The following is a 20,943-nucleotide window of genomic DNA, read 5'->3' on the forward strand; positions in this document are numbered from 1 at the left end:
TACACTTGGATACTGCTAGTGTAGAGGAAAGACCACTGGACTTAATAATTTGAAGACTTAAAGTTGAAGCCTGTGTACCATTCTTTATTCTTATACTATTAGACTTCATTTCTTGCAACTTCATTATCTCATTTATGAAATAGGGTTAAAAGCATCTTGCCTAGTTTTTTGCTTTTGTGTTGCTTGAGTTACGATTGCTAAATTATGAAAAGCTCTAGTATAACTTGTTGCCATTTCTAGGTGAGTTCTGCTCTAGCCAGTTTGGTTTACTTGTCAGTCATGAAACAGTAAACACTCTAGATAGTTCCAAAGAAGAAATTTAATACAGGGAACTAGGTTCTTAAAAAAATCAGTGGAAGCAATGGAGGAAGGATCTCTAGCTCAGCTTTCTGAAATGACTCCTGGATTCTTGCAGGACTGGCCAGCCAGGGAAGCCATTCCGTCTGCCACAGTCAGGAAGATAGTGAATCAGGAGACTGCCTTTGGGACTACAGGGTTCAAGAGCGTACATAGCTCTATAGCTGCTGCCCAGGGAACAAGCAGCCAGGATTAGGTAACTGCCACTGAGCTGTGCCTGGGCATTGGAGTGCAGAGTCTGGTTACCACTTCTACTCTATCTCTTGACATACCTGAAGCTGTAAATTGGATACTGGATTGCTACTGTGGAACAGCCCACATTTCTTCAGTCATGCTGGAGAAAAACAGCCAAAAGCAGCAGGATAGTGGCTTCCCCCCTCAAGTCTGCCTTCCAAATCTTATGCTGATGCATCCGATTGGTGGAACCTAAATTTTATCCAGAACCATAACTGCAGGTGAATCAGGAAAATAAGCTTGTTTGTTTTAATCTTTTCAGCTTCTGTAGTTGTAGAAGGCACACAAGGAGGATGAGAGATTGGAGTCTGAGGGCTAATTGATCGTGTCCCCAAAACCTGTTTTTCTGCTTCTTTGTGATTCTCAGGTTATTTTCTTTACTTCCATTATTCTCTCTTTACTCACCCAAGTTCTAGTCATTATTTAATGATCATGATAGTTCTCATTTTTATGAGGCCACTTCATGCCTCTCCAGTCCTAGCTTCTTTATCAATATTTCAGCTGGACTGAATGACTACACCCGGTGATATCCATCTACAGCTGTGGTTTGGTGGACTCGGAATTTGTAAACCAGAATTAGGAAACCTTTGGCCTGCTGACGTACGTATGCATGCTCCATCATTTCACTTGCTCTATAACTCTGTTCCACATTTTACTTGACTGAGTTTTTTGGACCTTACTTACTACATTTTTGTGAGGTTTTGTTATACTCTCTAAGAACATTAAAAAAATCTTCCGTGGCCAACTGTTATTTTTAATATTCTCATAAGCTGCTGTTTGGAGAAAAAAGTGTATATAACAATAGAAGTAGACTTTTGAAACTATCAATATACTTTATTTTTTATTAAGTGCAAAATATTTTTTTTCTAGTAGTTATATATATAACCCTGTAGCCAGATGGTAAAATGAAGACACTTTATCTCCCATCCCCAACCCTTTTGTTTGTTTCTCTCTTATTCTAAGATTACAAAGAAAAAAATTAATTTTAACATGTCTCGAATACAAATAAACAAAGTGATTATAAAACTTGTCCAGGATACCAACCAGCATAATCCCAACTATGCAAAGATAAGGTAGTAACAGCTATACTTCTTTCTCATCCCATTATTTTGTAATATCCTACTTAGTAACATGTTATGGTCTATCATTGTTTAAATGATAATAGGAGTATAATTGACATCTTTTGAGGTAAGGAAATAAATCGATGTATATTGGGAAATTGGATTAAAAATCAGTTTTTTTGAATGTGGTAATAGTTGTAGACTTTATTCTTTGGAAGAAGAACACTTACAGCATCTAGACTACTTTATTTTATTCTAACAAAAGAAAACCTGTCATTTACTTGCATATTTTTCTTTTTTGTGAAATGAAAACTTTTTTTTAATTAAAAGGAATGCATAGAACATTAAATAGAAAGTGAAAGATCCTTATACTTCCTTCTCCCCATAACCCTCCTCATCGAAATTAACCACTGTTAACAGCTTCATACATTCATCCAGACTTTAAAAGTGTATATAAACATAGATATATATGGTCAATTAGTTTCTGAAACATAGTTTTTGAGAGCTCATTTAATTATTATACTTTAATAAATGTCTAGGTAGTATAGCCGACTGGAATGTGTGTGTATTTGGGTTGACTTCAGAAAGCATAAATATAAATGTTTAATTATGTTGGCTTCAGTTTTTGTTGTTAAAGAACCCGTTTTTAGCAGTCTTTCTGCTTATTAGCTTTTAATCAGAGACTTCATAGTAAATATTGAGATTCCTCTGTAATGAAAAATATTTATACTCTTAATTGCTTTAGGTATATTTTATAGAGAAGAACATTAAATTTCAAAGTATAACCAATTTAAAAAGTTTGCATTCTCTTCAGAGAGGCCCTTATACAGAATTAAGTTGGTGCTGACTTTGACTGGAAAGGGTATATTGGGTATAAAGTCTCCATTATAAGAATTACCTTTCATTTTGTTTGACTTTTAATTTTGAGAAAGATAGTTTTGCTTTTCAGATGTGATTGATCTCACTGGAGATGATAAAGATGATCTTCAGAGAGCAATTGCCTTGAGTTTGGCGGAATCAAACAGGGCATTCAGGGAGACTGGAATAACTGATGAGGAGCAAGCCATTAGCAGGTAAAAATATAATTTGTATAAAGTAGATATAAATACTATTTATAATAGAAATAATAATTGACTTTAATTTGAAGAGGCACAAAGGTATACTTTGCAATTCTAAATAAACTATTAATAAACTTAGTATTGTTTTTATATTTTATGTAACTCAGATTTTCTCATTCTAGATTCAACTGCATTTGAAACTTAGATTGTTTTTAGGATTTTGGAGCGGCATTGTGGGGCATTAAATTTAGGTATATATTTTAATATTTCTTTGATTTTTTTCTTTCTTCCCCTAATTCCTTTTGGATACATTGTCCAATTCAATTTATAGACATTTATGGCCAGGGTCAACAAACTTTTTTCTGTAACGTGCCAGTGGTAAATATTTTAGGCTTTGTCAGCCATCTGGTTTCTGTTGCAGTTGCTCAACTCAAGTGTTGTAGTGTAAAAGCAGCCATCGATAATGCATAATTTAATGAGGGTGGCTGTGTTCCAGTAAATCTCGATTTACAAAAACAGAGGGCCAGCTGGATTTGGCCCATGGGCCATACTTTGCCAACTTCTGATCTATAATATGATAGTATATTTATAGGTTTTTTGGTTTTTTTTTAAGAAATAAGCAAGATTCCAAGATGTGTGATGGAATACATCTTTTTTTTTTTTTTTGCGGTACGCGGGCCTCTCACTGTTGTGGCCTCTCCCGTTGCGGAGCACAGGCTCCGGACGCGCAGGCTCAGCGGCCATGGCTCACGGGCCCAGCCGCTCCGCGGCATGTGGGATCTTCGCAGACCGGGGCACGAATCTGCGTCCCCTGCATCGGCAGGTGGACTCTCAACCACTGCGCCACCAGGGAAGCCCTGGAATGCATCTTTTGATTTAATTACCAAAACTTTTTAGTTTGAAAAAATTTGATCCACCAAAGGATTAAATAAGTTTGATTCAAAAAATAAAACTTTAAATTATAACTAAACATAATCTTCTAAACAACTCTTTGGAGCCAATGGTAAGTTTATCTTACTGAAGAAGAAATTTGTCTTTTAAGAGGTTAAATGATTTTCCAGAGATACACAGCTAAGATGGGTCTTATGACTCCAATGTTCTTTTCCCCTGTTAACAGAGTTGTTTGGTAGCAGAATGTACCAGCTTTCTTAGATAATTTCCCTTGGCACAATATTAATAGTACATTTCTTTCTGAGTAATCTGAGATTACCGTAGGAGATGCCTCAAAATGCTATGTTTAGCAAAGGCACATAATTTTTTGTAGTAATACTTTTTAATGTCTTTGTTACTTTGGAAACTGCTTTGTATAATAAGATATCAAGATGGCAAGCCTTAATTAAAATTCATTATCCTCTTTAGTTGTGGCTAATATCATTTAATACCAGTAATTTTAAATGAAAACCAAAAGTACATGTGCTATTTTTAGACATTTTATTTAGGCTTATTTTTTGAAGGATTTGGAGAAATTATAAAGTTAGATTTTGTCTTATAAAAATGAATTGGAATGAAATATTTGTCTTGAATAATTATAAAATTTGAAAATACTTAAGCTTTATGAGAAATATTTTAAACATGAAATACATCAGTTGCAATTCATATTTAAGGGGAATGATAATCTAGTATGTGAAAAAGATTATAAAATAGAATATATACTATGATACAAATATTTTTAAATGTATATATATTGTTATATATATTAATTTATATTAGTACATAAATAGAAAAAAGTCTGGAGGGTTATATACCAAGTAGTGTCAGTAGTTTTGTATCCTGTGTTTTCTAATTAAAATAACATAATTAGATAATCAGTAAAAATAAATAAATAAATAAAAGTTAAGAAATTTAGATTATTCCTAATCTCTATTACGTACAATATATGTTATATATTCTTTAAGATACTGATTTTTGTCCAAATGGAAAAAAAAAACTCTTTAAGTTAATGCACTTTTTTTCCCTTGATCTTTTAATTTTAGTATACTCTTAAAATAGTAAATACTTTGCAAGTATTTTTATTGTAGATAGCATTGCAGAGAATTGCTATAGTGTAGTATAACAAAATTTTATGTAAAATTATACTCAGAAGTAAAAAAAAATAATTTACTGTAGCAAAATGTAATTTTTTCCTTGATATGCATAGATTTTATATTATATAGTTAACAAAAAAGTTAACTGCAACATTCAGTAAATAAGCACATTTATAAATCATATTGTATTAGAAATAAGGGAATATGAGAATTCTAGTTAAGCATTTGACAAATATAACATTGCAGTGAGTTTTATTAAGGCTTAGACTCTAAATTCAAAAGGGAAAATGGTGAATTTTTTAAGGAAAACATTTATATATTATGCTTAAAAGTAAATTTATTTGTTCATTACCTAGTAAGTTCAGATGACAAAATCTTGCCAAGTAAAATCCTAGAATCATTTGACTATGGTTGTATTTCAGTATACATACTTCAATATGAATTCACACATTTGGAATACTGCGCTATTGTGTACACCTAGATGAGATAAAACCTTTTTACATCTTACAATCTTGTGTTCAGGCACCCATAAATTTCATGGTAAAATTTCTTAAGTTGAACATTTTACAAGTGTACTTCTTAATATAATTACTTCTTAATGTCAAGATTGGATGCATTTATTATAATTATCTTAGTTATCACTGCACAGACAGGGAACAAGTAGAGTATGGATAGTAGAAATTTGTTAATAAACTGCATTGTGGCTAGTTTGTGTCTAGCATATTTGTTGTGAAAATGGCTTGCCTCATGAGATGACTTTGAATAAGTTGGGTAGAAGGTAGGGCTAGGTTCTAGTTAAAATTGTTACAAAGACCACACCTTCAACAGTTTCAGGAAACATGGTAGACTAAAACAGATATTCTAGTGGAAACAACCAGAATGTGTTGTTTCTGTTGGATGTAAAATATTTTAAGATCTCTTGAAAGTATTATAGAATTGTTAAGATAGTAAGGGCTATAATGAGACTAAATCAAAGTGAAAGGTGGAACCCAAAGAAGTAAGTTCAGGATGCTGAAAGTCACTTTTTGACATGATGACATTTGCTTGTGTGTATAAATTTGAATTTCAGTTTTGATATCCTTGTTGAATGTGGGAAAAAGAAGTTAAAGGCCATTGTCTATATTAGGTGGGAAGTTTTAATAAGAAATCATTCCCCTTGTAAAGTTATGTCAATGGATGACATATTCACAAATAAGGGTAAATCAGAACTATCCCCCCCTCTGAAACCCCTATAATACTACAAAGACAGTTGCCTTAGCTATGAGGAGTGTTGTTGGAGGGGATGAGATTTGCTCCTGAGAAGTTATACCATGGTTGTACAGCTGAAATTTGTGTCACTTTAATGATTCAATAAATCTCTACTTGAAAAAGTACTGTGAAAATATCTTCTAGAAATGAAAATAAGAATTACTAAATTAAAAAAAAGGAAAAGAAAAAACAACACAGGTTTAATAGCAGATTAGAAATAGCTGAAGAATGTATTAGTAGACTGTAAGCTATATGAGAAGAAATTATCCAGTGTGTAACAGATAGCTAAAAAGTTAAATAATATGAAGAAAGGTTGAATGACACGGAGAATAAAATGAGTAGGTCTAACATACATTAATTGGTGTTACAGAAGAAGAGGAGGGAGGGAGTCAGAGGCAAAATTTAAAGTGATAATCACAAAATTTTTTAGAAGCAAAGAGGTAACTTGTAATTTCATGAGCCAACAAATCCCAATCAGAAAAATGAAAAGAAACCCACACATAAATTCATTATAGTGACACTCCAGAATACATAAGACTGGGAAAATCTTAAAATTACTCAGAGGAAAAAGGTAGAATTATCCTAAAAATAGTACCAGTGAAAGTGACAAATGACACAAATTTACATAGCAGTTAGACACATGAAAATAATAAGTTCGACAAGTTAAAAGTGGACAAGTTGCCATGTTGGGTATGATGATAGATTATAGCAGTGGTGGTAATCTTTGTGGTACAAGTTTGTTGAGTCACCTCGTTGGAGAACAGCCACCACTATATATCCAACACAATGGCTAAAATGAAAAAGACTGACAATATCAAATGTTGGCAAGCATGTAGAGCAATTGGAAGTGTCATATATTGTTCGTAAGAATGTATAATGGTACAGCCACTTTGGAAAACTGGGAATTTCTAGTGTATTTCAACATATATTATGCTAGGACTTAGCATAGTCCACGTTTCCACTTCTAGGTATAGACCCTTGAGAAAGAAGCACATAGTGCCTTTATTGATAATAACTAAAAACTGTAAACAACCAAATATCTGTAAGAGCAGAATAGTTAACAGTGGTTGTATATTCACACAGTGGAATACTAAGCAATGTAATGGAAAACATTTTCCTGGTAATTTAAAAAATGTGGAGGAATCCACAAAGTAACATGTTGAGTGAAAGCAACTTGACACAAAAGAGTAACTGCTGTGTGATTCCATTTATGTGATGTTTAAGGACAAGCAGAACTAGTTTATTGTGGTAGAAGTCAGATTGGTGATTATCTGAGAATGAGAGAGACACTATTGATTGGGAAAGGGCATGACAGAATTTTGGGGAATAATAGAAATTTTCTATATCTTTGTCTGGGTGGTGGTTACATGCAGGGTGGTATTCATTGGTAAAAATTTCACTGAACTATACATTTAAGGTTTGTGTTTCTTATTATATGTAAATCACCTCAATAAAATACTCTTACCAAGAAAAGATGTATTTAGCCCTGTTGGTTGATAATCAATATAAAAAAGGTTATGCTTTTATGTATAAGAAAGAATGATAAGGAGAAAATTTTAAAAGCTACCATTTATAACACATAAAACTATTAAAGACCAGGAATAAATCTAATAAGTGTGCAAGAACTTCTAAGAAGAAAATTATTAAATAACACTGAGACATATTAATAAATATGGAAATAATTGGAAATGTATTCTGTTTCACAAATTGGAAGACTGAATATTGTAAAACTGGTTAGTTCTCCTTAAATTAACTTATGGGTTTAGTGTGATCACAATCAAAATACCAATAGATTTTTTTTAAAGGAACTGTAGAAGATGAATACTCCTTTCGTCCCTCCCTTCGTCCCTCCCTCCCTTCCTCGCTCCCTCCCTTCCTCCCTCCCTCCCTCCCTCCCTCCCTTCCTTCCTCTTCTTCCTTCCTTCCTTCCACCTTCTTTTTTCTTTTCTTTTTGGTTGATCTGTATAGCTTAAATGATATGCATTTTTTCCAGTGAGTATGTTGCTTGCTTGGAATAGACTTAGATGATCCGAAGTGGAATATTTTCTATAATGCAGTTTAAATAACAATACAAAAGAAAACAAGCAAAAAAAAAAAAGCCCTCAAAATCAGTACGATAAAATTCTACTAGGAACATGAACACTTACTGTAAGTAAGTGCTTTAAAGATTCATTCAATATAGTGTGTAGAAGGAAAAGAGACAGCAAAACATTTTGTCATCTTTTTATATTGTTGAATGCCATGGTCATGACTAGTGTTGAGAAGATAAGGTGATTGTAGTTGGGGTTGGTATTTGTGGCTTTTGGGCTTGCCTTTTTCAGTATGCTACATTTTGTTCTAAGCTATTTCTGAGCTCTGAGATTTGCAGTGTTATTTTTTTATTCTCTCTCTCTACTTGCAGCCTTAATATCTGAAATGTAGCTATTGGCATACTTTACACTTTAAAGCCTGGGTAGAGTCATTGGCTTTACTTTGTTTGGTGAGGCCAGGGAAGGAACCCTTATGAGGACTTGCCTTTATATGACGCTTATATTAATATGCCAGGACTGGACTATAGCAAAGGACAAGGGCTTGGGAATGGAGGGCTCATATTTGGGCTAGAGGTTGGGCTTTTGCCAAAAAAAAAAAAAAAAAAGAGAGATAGCAACATCTAATATTTTAATCTTCCATCTACTTCAAACACTTGTTTAGCCCCTGTTTTTTTTTTGTTTGTTTTTTTTTTGTTTTTTTTTTGTGGTACGCGGGCCTCTCACTGTTGTGGCCTCTCCCATTGCGGAGCTCCGGACGCGCAGGCTCAGCGGCCATGGCTCATGGGCCCAGCCGCTCTGTGGCATGTGGGATCTTCCCGGACCTGGGCACGAACCTGTGTCCCCTGCATCAGCAGGCGGACTCTCAACCACTGCGCCACCAGGGAAGCCCTAGCCCCTGTTTTTTGTTTTTGTTTTTTTAAAATCATGTACGCTCTAGGGATGAAACAAATCCATGTTTCTATCCTCTGGTTGCTGGTGGGAGAGACTGGTTGATTAATAATTTTGTGCAGTGTAATAAATGTATTTATAAAGTCTTTTAGGATCCAGGAGGAAGTGGTAGGAGGAAACCTAACTGGAGCATGTTGTAAGTCCTTGGTGATTAAAAAACTAAATGTGTTATAAGCTCTAAGTGAAGATCACAAAGTCATGGCATTCTTTAATCTACTATTTTTAGTACCATAATTCTACCATATTACCATATGTTTAAGGAATATTATAATAAATCTACTTCTTTAAAACTCATGCTTTTATTATAATGAATGATGATCTCTACCATATGACTGAATTGAGTTATATGAATATTTAATTATATACATTTAAGTATGTATACCCACCCACCAAAAATAAATGTGGTTTAGAAATGGATACTTCAAAAATTTTTATATCTTTAGGTCACTTTGAGAAACAGTGAACATGTATGTCTTAAGCTCTACTCAGTTATTACAGTTTGTATGTAATTTTACCTCTGTAAAAAGTTTTATGGGAATGCTGGAGAGATGGTATCTTCAGTTTATATCCTTGACTTTCTTTCCCTCCTCTTGTAACAAAAAGTGCAGGTAAGCTGCTTGGTCCTAGAAAGTACATTTGAGGCCATACATTCTCCCAAAAGTAGGCAAGGGAACTAAAAAGCTTATATTATCTTATCACATTAATGTTTTCATACAACGTGAAAATCAGATGTATTTTCTTGGTGGGAGGGGGCTGAAGAGGAGGGTGCCTGAACTGACTGTATCGAACCATTAAAAAAATACTTTCTGGTTTTTAGTTTTTAGTAATCTTAACTAGATCTGGAATTAGAAGAATGTCATTATCTCAGGGGAGTCTAGATTGTAGATTTGGGATGGGTTGTTGACACTTGTGGGGAACAGGAGACCTAGTTTTACTCAATATGGTCTTGAGGCTGAGTTTCATTTTGTTATTAACTTCATGTGACTTATTTTTTCAATTTTTAGTATTTATTTTTTTAACCTCTTTATTGGTGTACATGTGACTTATTTTTAGACTTTAATTTTTATAGACAGTACATTTTATAGAAATCAGGTCTTCTCAAGTTTTCCATGACTGTTGTCTGTGTGACCCGTTTCCTGGTCATTATGATACAAATGATCTGGTGTGTTGGCATTGAAAAGGGTTATTTCTAATTAGTATTTTATTATAATTAGAAGTTTAAAAATATGTGATGGTAGAGGGTCATCCACCTAGAAGATTTAGGAATGAGTGTAGTTCTCCTTGTTCTCCTTCACTTTTGATCAGTTTATGCTTTTGGAATATACTGTAGAATCCTCTTTTTTAATGCTTATTGTACACGCCCACTGGTGCTAATCAACTGCTTTATGCCTCTTCTGTCCCTTATATATGACCGCTGGTGCTAATTCTTCTTTCCTGTTTGTGTTATTGTTGCTACTTCACCCAGAACCCATTGCTTGTTTTTTAGTTCATTCATTTCTAATTACCAATGAGGAATAAAGTTCCTTTATTTATACTTCTGGATATACATATGTTACAAAAGGAGCAAACTTTTCAAATGAAAACATTCCCATTTATAAAAGTCAATAAATAATTAAATATACCTTGTTATATAAAATAGACTTTGGTGTTGTATTTACCTTTTGTATACCATGTGTTAGCTTTTCTCTTTTGAAGTAGTCGCCTTGTACAAATTTAATTTTTCCAGTTGATTATTCTCATTCTTGTATTACATTATGTTGAATTGTACAACTTGAACAGTAGGAATTCTCTCAGGTTGGCTCTTTGACTTACCTCCCCCTTATGTTCTTTAAAACTTATTTCTGATAAGAGTGGGATGTTCTAGATAAATGCTGACTTTCTTATGCCCCAGTTCATCTAATAAATACCTTCCAAGGAGTTCTACTACTTTTTAGTGGTCAATAGTTTAAGAGAAAAAGCTTGTATGGGCTGAGGTTGCGTGGAGAGTTGATATTTAGGCAGAGTACTGCTGCTAATGTTGGACCACTCTTAAAAGTGTATACTGTTTATTTTTAAATATGTGAGTTTACTTTGATCTTTACATTGTAATGTATCATGTTGTTTTATTTTTTAATTAATTAATTTATGGCTGCGTCGGGTGTTTGTTGCTACACACAGGCTTTCTCTAGTTGTGGCGAGCAGGGACCTTCGTTGCGGTGTGCGGGCTTCTCGTTGTGGTTGGTTTCTCTTGTTGTGGAGCACGGGCTCTAGGGGTGTGGGCTTCAGTAGTTGTGGCTCGCGGGCTTAGTTGCTCCGTGGCATGTGGGATCTTCCCAGACCAGGGCTTGAACCCGTGTCCCCTGCATTGGCAGGCGGATTCTTAACCACTGTGCCACCAGGGAAGTCCCTATCATATTGTTTTCTGCTTTCATTTTTTCAGTATGTGGTTTTACTGATTCCCAAAGAAGACTCTATCCTACATTCATATAAGTTATTTTAAGTAATACTAGTTTGGAATCTAATACATTGTATCTAATGTCATGTTGTAAGGTTAGAGACAAAAGAATAATTTACTTTTTCTGCATAATTAAGGAAGATAGCTATATTATTTTGACATTAATCTGATAGAGCAAAATCTTTAGGAGAAAAATAGTGTAGCATGAATGAGATCTTCTCAAGAAGCCAAAAACGTTGAAAAAACTTATTCTTGCTGAGGTTTTGTAATGAATACAGAATGCGTTAAGATATTTAGCTATTATTTATGCTTATTTAGAATAGTAAGTAACACATGTCTTGAGCAGGCAAAAATGCATGGTTAGTTTATATGTGAGGATTAGGGTTTTCCAGCATGTTGTTACATGTTTAAGAGCAAGAAGAACACCATTAAGCAAAGTAGCATTACTCTTAGCCATGTTTAGATATTTGAGATATATTTTTAGGTATTGTGTAAGTGCATTTATTTTGAAGAGGTTAATCTTTTATTATTCTGATATGTAGATATTTATTTCAGTAGATTTCTCCCTAGGCAAACTTTTGGGTAAAGAAGTGAACACATAAATATTCTCTCCCTTTATTTAGCTCTTGTAGAATCATGGATCTCTAGAACTGAAAGGAACCCTAGAATTTACTTTACCCTTTTTATAATAGAAAAGGAAATTAATGGTCAGAGGAATAAAAGTACAGTTTTTTTCAATTTTTAGTTTTCTTGATTCAAAGTAATTCTTATAAAAACAGTCATTATGTTATATTGTAAATACGTATTTCAATACAGTGACTTTTCAGAAAACTTATCTAGGTACTGTATCCCTGATACTAAGCCTCTAATTTGTTGAAATATAATTTAATATATTTCCTATTACATAATGCTGTCTTTTTGTGTTTGAAATTTCCTTTTTCTGAGAAAAATAGGCTGCATGCCTCTTGATGTGTTGGCATTGCCACGGCTATGTTCTTAAAACTAGCCTCCGCTTGAGTAAATTTAGTTTTAAATATTACTTCCCCAGATGGATTGTCTAGAGCTTAATCTATTAAAATCCTTAGTTTATAGTATGCTATTTTCTAGGGTACAGCACTAAATTAATACTGTACTTTTTTTCCCCATCATCTTCTTCCCATTGTTTTAGAGTTCTTGAAGCCAGCATAGCAGAAAATAAAGCATGTTTGAAGAGGACACCTACTGAAGTTTGGAGAGATTCTCGAAACCCTTATGATAGAAAAAGGCAGGACAAAGCTCCTGTTGGACTAAAGAATGTTGGCAATACTTGCTGGTTTAGTGCTGTTATTCAGGTAAGAGTCTTTATGCAGATCTTATTTGGTGGGCCTGACAGCAATGGAAAGTGGGTTGGGGTTGTGTTTCTTTTACGCTGTATACTTTATATATAACTGCAGATCAGGTTTTAGTATGCCTTTCTGTCTACTAACCTAGTTTGGGGATTGCAGTATTCCGCACCCCACTTTGTTCCTCACTCCCAGTATGGAGTTTTAATGATAGAACACTACCTAATGCCTTATTCAGAATTAACTTTTCCTCCTTCCCATTTGTTGGGAATTGTCAGAGTGGAAAGAAAATATTTTTGTATATAAATCCCTGAAAATTTAGGGAAGGATGTAATCAAGGTATGAAACCAAAACTGGTTTTTTTTTTGTGAGTCAGATCAGAATTATTTATATATAATGGAAAATATCATTCAAGAATTATAGTCATTTAAATACTATTTTTATGTAAGAGAGCATTTTATTTGAGGAGGGAACAGATTGACAAATAATTCTCAATACATATGTGAGAATGACGTAAAGAATAAATGTTGATAAATAAAGAATAACATATTTTCTTTCTAACTTGGAAAGGCCTTAATGAAATGTTTCTTGAGCTCCTTATTCTAAAATGAAAAATGTTTGTATGCATAGATATCCATCATCTTCTCAGTTTGGACTAATTTTCTTTTTTTTTTTAAACTTTTATGTGATATGACTTTTGACATAAATCTTTACCATTCTCAGACATTGATAATGTTATCTGTCAAATTGTAAAACGTTAAATTAAAGTCTCCTTAAATAAAACAATCTATGAATAACATGCTCTTAATTTTAATTGCTATTTAGGAAAATTAATATTTGTGCTTATTTTCCTAATACAGCTGAATTGTAGCTTATTTATTATTTCTGATGTGTACTTTTTAAATCATTAGATGTATTCTAATTTACATTCTTTTACATTCAAAATATCTCTTCATTTTGTACTTTTCCAAAACTGTATACTGCGTAAACTTTCATATGATATTAATGCAACTCACAGGTTATTAAGTTCATTTCTACAAGGTTGTTAATTGTGTTCTTGAGGCGATTAACCAGTAGTTTTAACTTTTTTTCTACTTCCGTGTTATAATTTCCAACTCTTTTCTGCCTTTCTGGCAAATAATATTATATAATTTGATTTCCTTTGGTTTTCTGGATTTATGCCTCACTTTTTAATAAACTGTGGTATACGCTAGTTAATAATATGGTACGTTATTTGTTTTCCAGCCTATTAAAATGTTAAGGAATACCTGGATTAGCATAAATTTGTGATGATACTTTTGTTCTTGGCCTTGAGTATGCATTAATTGTTCACTTACATGCCAACAATATCTCAAACTTTATTTGCTATCTTAATCTCTTAGATCTTCTTAATAGGCTATCTTGCTTTACTTGCACTGTTAGTAAGGGCTTTTTTGCATTTCATTGTTCAATCTAAATTTCATAATTTAGTCATCATTTTAAAATATGAAGCACAGTTTTAAGGCTCTGATCTGAGTGTTTATGAGTATGCTTTGCAGCCTGTATTTGGACAAGTAGATGCTACCTTTACACTATTACAGCCAGTAAATGAGGCTCATTGATTAGCTGTTTCTCTTAGAAAACTATAAGAAGTAAGAAAGTGCTTCTAAAGAATCAATAGTTTAGTTAGAATAAACACCTAGGAGAAGTAACCGCTAACCTTGAAAAATTTGGATTATAATAAAGTAATAAGATACTGACTTGGGGATGTGGAAAAACATTAAGCTTCAGAGTTCAGAAAATTGTGGGTGGGAAGAAAAATTTATCTGGAGATAACTTCGTTTTGTTTTTGAATGTAATTTTAAAGTCTCTTAACTCATTTTAAGTACCTTTTACTTTTCATTTCTAGTAATTGAAATATTTTATTTTTTCATTTCTTGACATTTGCTTAATTTCACAGACATCTGAAATATAAGTTTATCATCATAAATGGAACTTTTCACTTATGAAAGAAAATTTGGGTAGGAAATCTGTATTAGTGTTGGAAGTTTTTAAATTGTATTTTCCAAAGCAAGGTGGAACTTGTTCAGGCTGTGACATAAATGTACTGTGAAGTTTCAATTACAAACTTTTCTCAGGGATGGAATTTATTATACTTAGTTGGCAAGACTAGTATGAAACAACAGGGAATTCTTCTCTTTGTAAGTATTTCTACCAATTATAGTAGTTTACTGGGATTATAAATCTCTAACTTCAGAGTAGGTAATGAGTATAGGCTACAGAAGGCACAGCTTTGTTATATTTGTTCCTTTAGGTACTGAGACCTAAGTATTTTGGAAGAAAAGGGGAACAGAATATCAGAAAGAGACTGTAAGCAAGGAGAAGGTTGTACAGAGAATGGCTTACATAATCTTTTGGATGCTAATAATATTAGCCTGACTGTCTTTAGATTGGGTATCAACCAGTTATCTAGTCAGGACTATTTTCATCCTGTTCAAAAGGAACTTTTATGTAGAAAGTACTAATTGGGGCTGCTTTTTCCACTAGGGTGTCCGTGAATTAGGTAGTTACTTATAGGAATATGTTCTCCTCTTTCTCTGGTTTGGGGTGTTAAGTTCAAGTAATCCATGGATTCTCACGATAAACCTTAGCACCATTCCCATTTGGATGCCTCTGAGATGCTCAGAAGTAAGGTGCTCATACTTCTCAGTTTGCCTGGTACAGTCCCAGTTTACTCACATTGTAGATTTATCAGCACCTATTAATTAGTCTTGAAGCCCTTTTTCATACTCAGAAGGGTTATGGGTTGGATGGTAAAGTATATGGTCACCTTATGCATAAATTATGAAACTCTAAGTTGACTAAAATACACGCATCCTGAGGGCAGAGAGCACATCATCTAGGTTACTGTTCTGTACCAGTGTATAGTAGAGTGTCTGACACGTTGGAGGAACCCTTTAAGTAATTACTGAGTTAGTAAATGAATGAACGGTAAAGGAGCATATATTACTTATGGTGGAATTGAAGACTTAAGATGCTTCTACCACTCTAATGTATTAAAAGTATGGTATTGAAAAGGTGCTGCAAGTTTTCAAAACATTTCAGGATATCATTTAACGTGTTTTTCATAGCACTTGCTTTTGTCTCTAATTTTCATCAAAGAACATGAGTACATAGTTCAAAGAGAAAACCAAAAATCCTATAGCAATAAAAGCCTTGTGAAAAATAACAGCCCTCTGCTCCAAACCACCCTGCCTGAGAAGCATAGTCCTGCTTCTTAAAGGCATCTACAACCAATTCTGTTTCTCTAGCTATCTTTGTTTTTCTAAATGACATGCCTTTCTGCAGAGATAGATGAGGATTTAGCTCTTTTCATTTCACCTACCTAGAATTGCCTTTCCTTTCATCTCCCAACATAGTTATATCACCAGTTAAAAATAGTCAGTAGTCAGTGTTTACATTTTCTTTGACTTTGTAGACATTATAGTGGTTTACTAAGACTACCCCTCTGTAATTCTTTGTTTTCCTGGAGTTGTCAGTTGCCACCTTTTCTTCTTTCTGTTTTCTGTATACTTATTTATCCTTAAAAATTTCCAGCTGCTTCAACCTCTCTTTTGAGGTATTATCCATAGTGTGTTTCATATACTCAAACATCTCAAACATGTTAACTCTTTTCTTTTTTTTTTTGGTGAGGGGAATCCTTTACAACATGAGATTTCTGTGCCTCAAATCCAGACTGGATCCTGATTTTTTTGTGGTTTAAGCATGGTTGCTAACTTTCCAAAAGCAGGTCTAGAGAAAGGGAATTGGGGAAGGGACAGTTGGGGGTCAATTGGCAGGCTTTTACTTAACCCTATTTGTAGCCCTGAATCTCATCCTACCCTGAAATACACTATGACTGATTTTTATGAACCTGAGTCAGTTAAATTATATTCAAAGTTTAAATTTTCCTGTATTCCACAGGAAGAGAGAGAGAGTACTTGTCTGATGCTTCTCAGTCTGGGAAGGACATAGGGCTTTAATTGCTCTGTATACAGACTTTCAGTTTTTAATCCTGCCAGTCTGTTTCTATCTCACATTGAAACTTATCTGATACCGTTTCATTTTTTAAAAAATCCACCAAGGAGAATTTATGTTGCTTTTCCTTAGTATTTTTCATTATAGACAGTTTATGTCTCCCTTTGCTCTCTTGTCATCACTCTTTTTGTTTTCCACAAATTATGTATTTAAACTCTCATCTTCCATTAGCTCTCTGAAATTAGCAAGAGTTTAACCAAACTCTACTTTAACAAATTTCAAAATTGACACATTAGCTTTGGAAATGTGTATGACTCACGAACACAATTTAGGCAGTAGTGACAATTACTCTTTCCCACCCCTTTTGAAGGCATGTGTTGACTAATAGTACTATGCCTGGTTTATGGTATAGATTGGTACTTAAAATAAATTTCTGTGATTTGTTGTGATAATCCACGGTCACAAATTCTACTTCGGGTAGTAACATATTAAGTTGTTTTCGGACATCTACCCGCTCATATTTTGCTGGAGTCCAAAACAAAACAAAAGAAAAATGAAATCAGCTTTTTGAAGGCATCATAAACCCTAAAGCAGTGAGGAATTTTGAGGCTACACTTTGAGAGAACAAGAATTTCAGAGAGTAAGCTTCACATTTTGGGCTGATTTTATCTTTGAGGCAATTTCAGGAGTGACTACTGATTGGCTGGGGAGCTAAGCAAAGTTTCACACAGGCTTGGAGCCCTAGGAAACACCTCAGATTTTCAGTTAAATTCTAAAGGGCTACACCCTAGAATTAACTGAGAACTGAAAAATAGGCCAGGCTTTATAATTTGTGAATCCCAGCTTGAGATTTTCTCAGAATTGATTGGGTTAAGATGATCTAGGCTTGCAAGTAGTCCCAGTTTTGCTGCCTGCCAGAAGGAAATGTAACTTCTGTTAGAAGATACTATCATCTCGAACTTAGAATTTTCTCCAGTTTTTTTTTTTTTTTTTTTTTTTTTTGCGGTATGCAGGCCTCTCACTGTTGTGGCCTCTCCCGCTGCGGAGCACATGCTCCGGACGCGCAGGCTCAGCGGCCACGGCTCACAGGCGCAGCCACTCCACTGCATGTGGGGTCTTCCCGGACCGGGACATGAACTCGCATCCCCTGCATCGGCAGGTGCACTCTCAACTACTGTGCCACCAGGGAAGCCCCTTTTCTCCAGTTTTTTACATACAGTGTCTAGCACTCAAATCAGTCATAATTAGTTATATCAGAAAATAAGACATGTCCAAAAATTAAGAGAAAATAATGGATAATTAGAAATATACCTACAGGGAAAACTAAAAATCGAATTATTTGTTATGTAACTATTACTATGCTCAAGGAATTAGAAGCATGATTGAGAATTTTGATAGAAAACTAAAAACTATAAAAAGAACAAAATAGAATATTTTGTTCAAAACAAAATATTTCTAAAATAGAAAATTTAGAACTGAAAAATATGATAAATGAAGTTAAGATATCAGTGGAAGAGTTTAGCAGGCTACAGACACACTGAAGAGAGAATTAGTCAACTGGACAGTTTGTGGAACATTTTCACACTAAAGCCATGAGATACAGATGAGAGCATATAAGAGATATTTTGGACATGGTGTAAATTGTACTAACACAATTTATTTTTGGTTCCAGAGGGAAACTAAAAGGGAAATAGGATAAAAACAATATTTGAAGAGATGACAAAGAATATTCCAAGCTTGATGAAAGAGATGAAGCCACAGATTAGGGAAGCAATAGGAACCAGGTAGTATGAACGTAAAGAATACTACACCAAGGCACATCATAGTAAAAGAGAGAAACACTCTAGACAGAGAAAATAGTAAAAGTAGCCAGATAGAAAAGGTGTATCGCCTCTATGAAGGAGCAAAAATAAGACTAATGGTTGACTTCTCAACAGAAGTGCTATCTTTAAAGTTCTGGGAAAAATTAACTGGCTGTCTAGAATTCTATAACTAGCAAAAATCTTTAAAAAATGAAAAAAGCCCCCACAATTTTCAGTTTAGCAGAAGCTGAAATACTTTGTTACCAGGAGACCCACACCAAAGGAAATTCTAAAGGGTGTTCAGGAAGAAGAAAAAAGTTTTCGAGTGGGAGCTCAGAGCATAGAAGTGGGATTGAGATTCTCCAGATTTGTCAATATTCTCTTTCCTATTTAAATTCCTTTTAAGAACAGTCTGTACTTTGTCCCCCTTACTTTTATCCCATTTCTTCAGGACTCATTGCTGCTATTCTGCCATTCTACCATTCTACTGGAAAGGTGACTTCCCAATTGACAAGTCTAAAGATTATTTTCTTGCCCTTACCTTACTAGAATGTGGCAACCTTCAACCTTTGCTAATTTTGTCCTTCATGAAATTTGCCAGTGATTCTTGGATGTACTCCAGAATCTTCTATGGTACTTTATTTCTTTGTTGAGAGGTTCCTGACATAGGAATTTTTAAAGCTCTGCAGTTATTCTGATACACAACTATGTTTGAAAGCTTTTCTACTCCTTTTTCTTCTGTGATCTCATACTCCACATTTCCTTTACTATTTTTATTTTGTCTTTCTTATAGCTCTTTTTCCTCTGGCTTTTAAATGCTGCTTCCTTAAGTTTCTGATTTTGGTCTGTTATTGTACTTATTATTTCTGACTTATAACATGTGCTCTCATTGTTTTAACTTGCAATAACAAGGTAGTACAAGGGCAGAGACTTGATATATTTTATTCTCTGCTGCCTGTCTTCCTTGTGTCTGGCATGTAGTAGGTGCTCCATAAATATTTGTTAAATGAATGAATAAATAAATGAATATGTTCATATTGTTTAATTAAAAAATACTTCAGATCACAATTATCAGTTTTATGGTTTTACCTTTCATATTTACGTCTTTAATCCACATCTATATCTATATATGACTATTTACATATAGTGGACCAGTTTTCCCAACACCCAGTACTAAACAAAATCTTGTTTTCTTATGGATTTGTGGTGCTATTTTTATTTTCTAGCAAGTTGGCTAACCCATCTTTTACTAAGATTTAATACATTATAACCTCCAGTGCAATGATTTTCAAACTTTATAAACCGTGACTCACAGAAAGGAATACGTTTTACATTGTAAAACACTTTACACATACATACGTGTGTAAAAATATCACCAATGAAAATTTTAGAAATGATACTCTGGTGAATTGACTGTTTATGACATGTTCTGATATTTTCCATTATATTTTATTTCAGTTTTTAAAATTAATGTTTATCATGATGACATTAATGGGTTACAAGCTATAGCTTAAAAACATAGCTGCAGGAAGCTTTTTCGTGAGCATCTTTCACATGCTTTCATTATGCTCTACATGATCAATATTACTGTATTTTTGAGTAACACTGCTATTGTTATAATTAAATATCTGTCTCCTTTCTAGGTTGTGTGTCTCCTTGACCATTAGCGATAATACGTAATTTCTTTGTGTCTCTATCACCTAGCATCTGGCCCATAAATTTATTTGTACTGTATTTTTGTAGAATTGATACCTCTAGAAAACTCATACTGAACATAACATGTCTAAAAAGTTCTCAACTTTGCATTTGTGTAGATTTTATTTTGAGGAAACTGCTTAGGCACATAGTAACATAAAGAAAGGAAACTTTTAATATATATATTATGTTTTTTTGAGTTGTCCACGTATAATTTTCTCCTTTGCAGTACCATAAATATTGTTAATGATCAAGAATAATATGTCAAAATAAAAGAAATGTGACTTTTTCTCAGGGAGAAAATAGGCCTTCTTGTGCTAGTGGGAAATATTCTGTATATAAAATAAATCTTTCAGGCCAGTCATATTTTTATAGTTCTGTTAATAGAATTTTCCCTTCGGTTATCTTAAATTGTTGTTCTTTTTCAGTCATTATTCAATCTGTTGGAATTTAGAAGACTAGTTCTGAATTACAAGCCTCCATCAAATGTTCAAGATTTACCCCGAAACCAAAAGGTAAAATTATGAAAATTTTCATAATTTTTTTTTTTTGCGGTACGCGGGCCTCTCACTGTTGTGGCCTCTCCCGTTGTGGAACATGGCTCACGGGCCTAGTCGCTCTGCGGCACGTGGGATCTTCCCAGACCAGGGCACGAACCCGTGTCCCCTGCATTGGCAGGCAGACTCTCAACCACTGCACCACCAGGGAAGCCCTATGAAAAATTTTTAAGCAGA

The 20,943-nt window shown here is 33.9% G+C and overlaps 1 protein-coding gene across 3 annotated transcripts in view; it reads left to right on the forward strand.

Annotated features, from left to right (window-relative positions):
* Positions 1-20,943, forward strand: part of USP25 (ubiquitin specific peptidase 25) — a 146,262-nt gene that overhangs the window by 31,528 nt on the left and 93,791 nt on the right. For all 3 annotated transcript variants that reach the window (XM_012539505.3, XM_004264459.4, XM_049709728.1), the window contains exons 4-6: positions 2,602-2,725; positions 12,563-12,725; positions 20,638-20,724. In XM_012539505.3, coding sequence (XP_012394959.2) covers positions 2,602-2,725; positions 12,563-12,725; positions 20,638-20,724 — 374 coding nt within the window. The remainder of the gene's footprint in view (positions 1-2,601; positions 2,726-12,562; positions 12,726-20,637; positions 20,725-20,943) is intronic.

This window comes from Orcinus orca, chromosome 5, assembly GCF_937001465.1.
Source record: "Orcinus orca chromosome 5, mOrcOrc1.1, whole genome shotgun sequence".
Taxonomy (NCBI): domain Eukaryota; kingdom Metazoa; phylum Chordata; class Mammalia; order Artiodactyla; family Delphinidae; genus Orcinus; species Orcinus orca.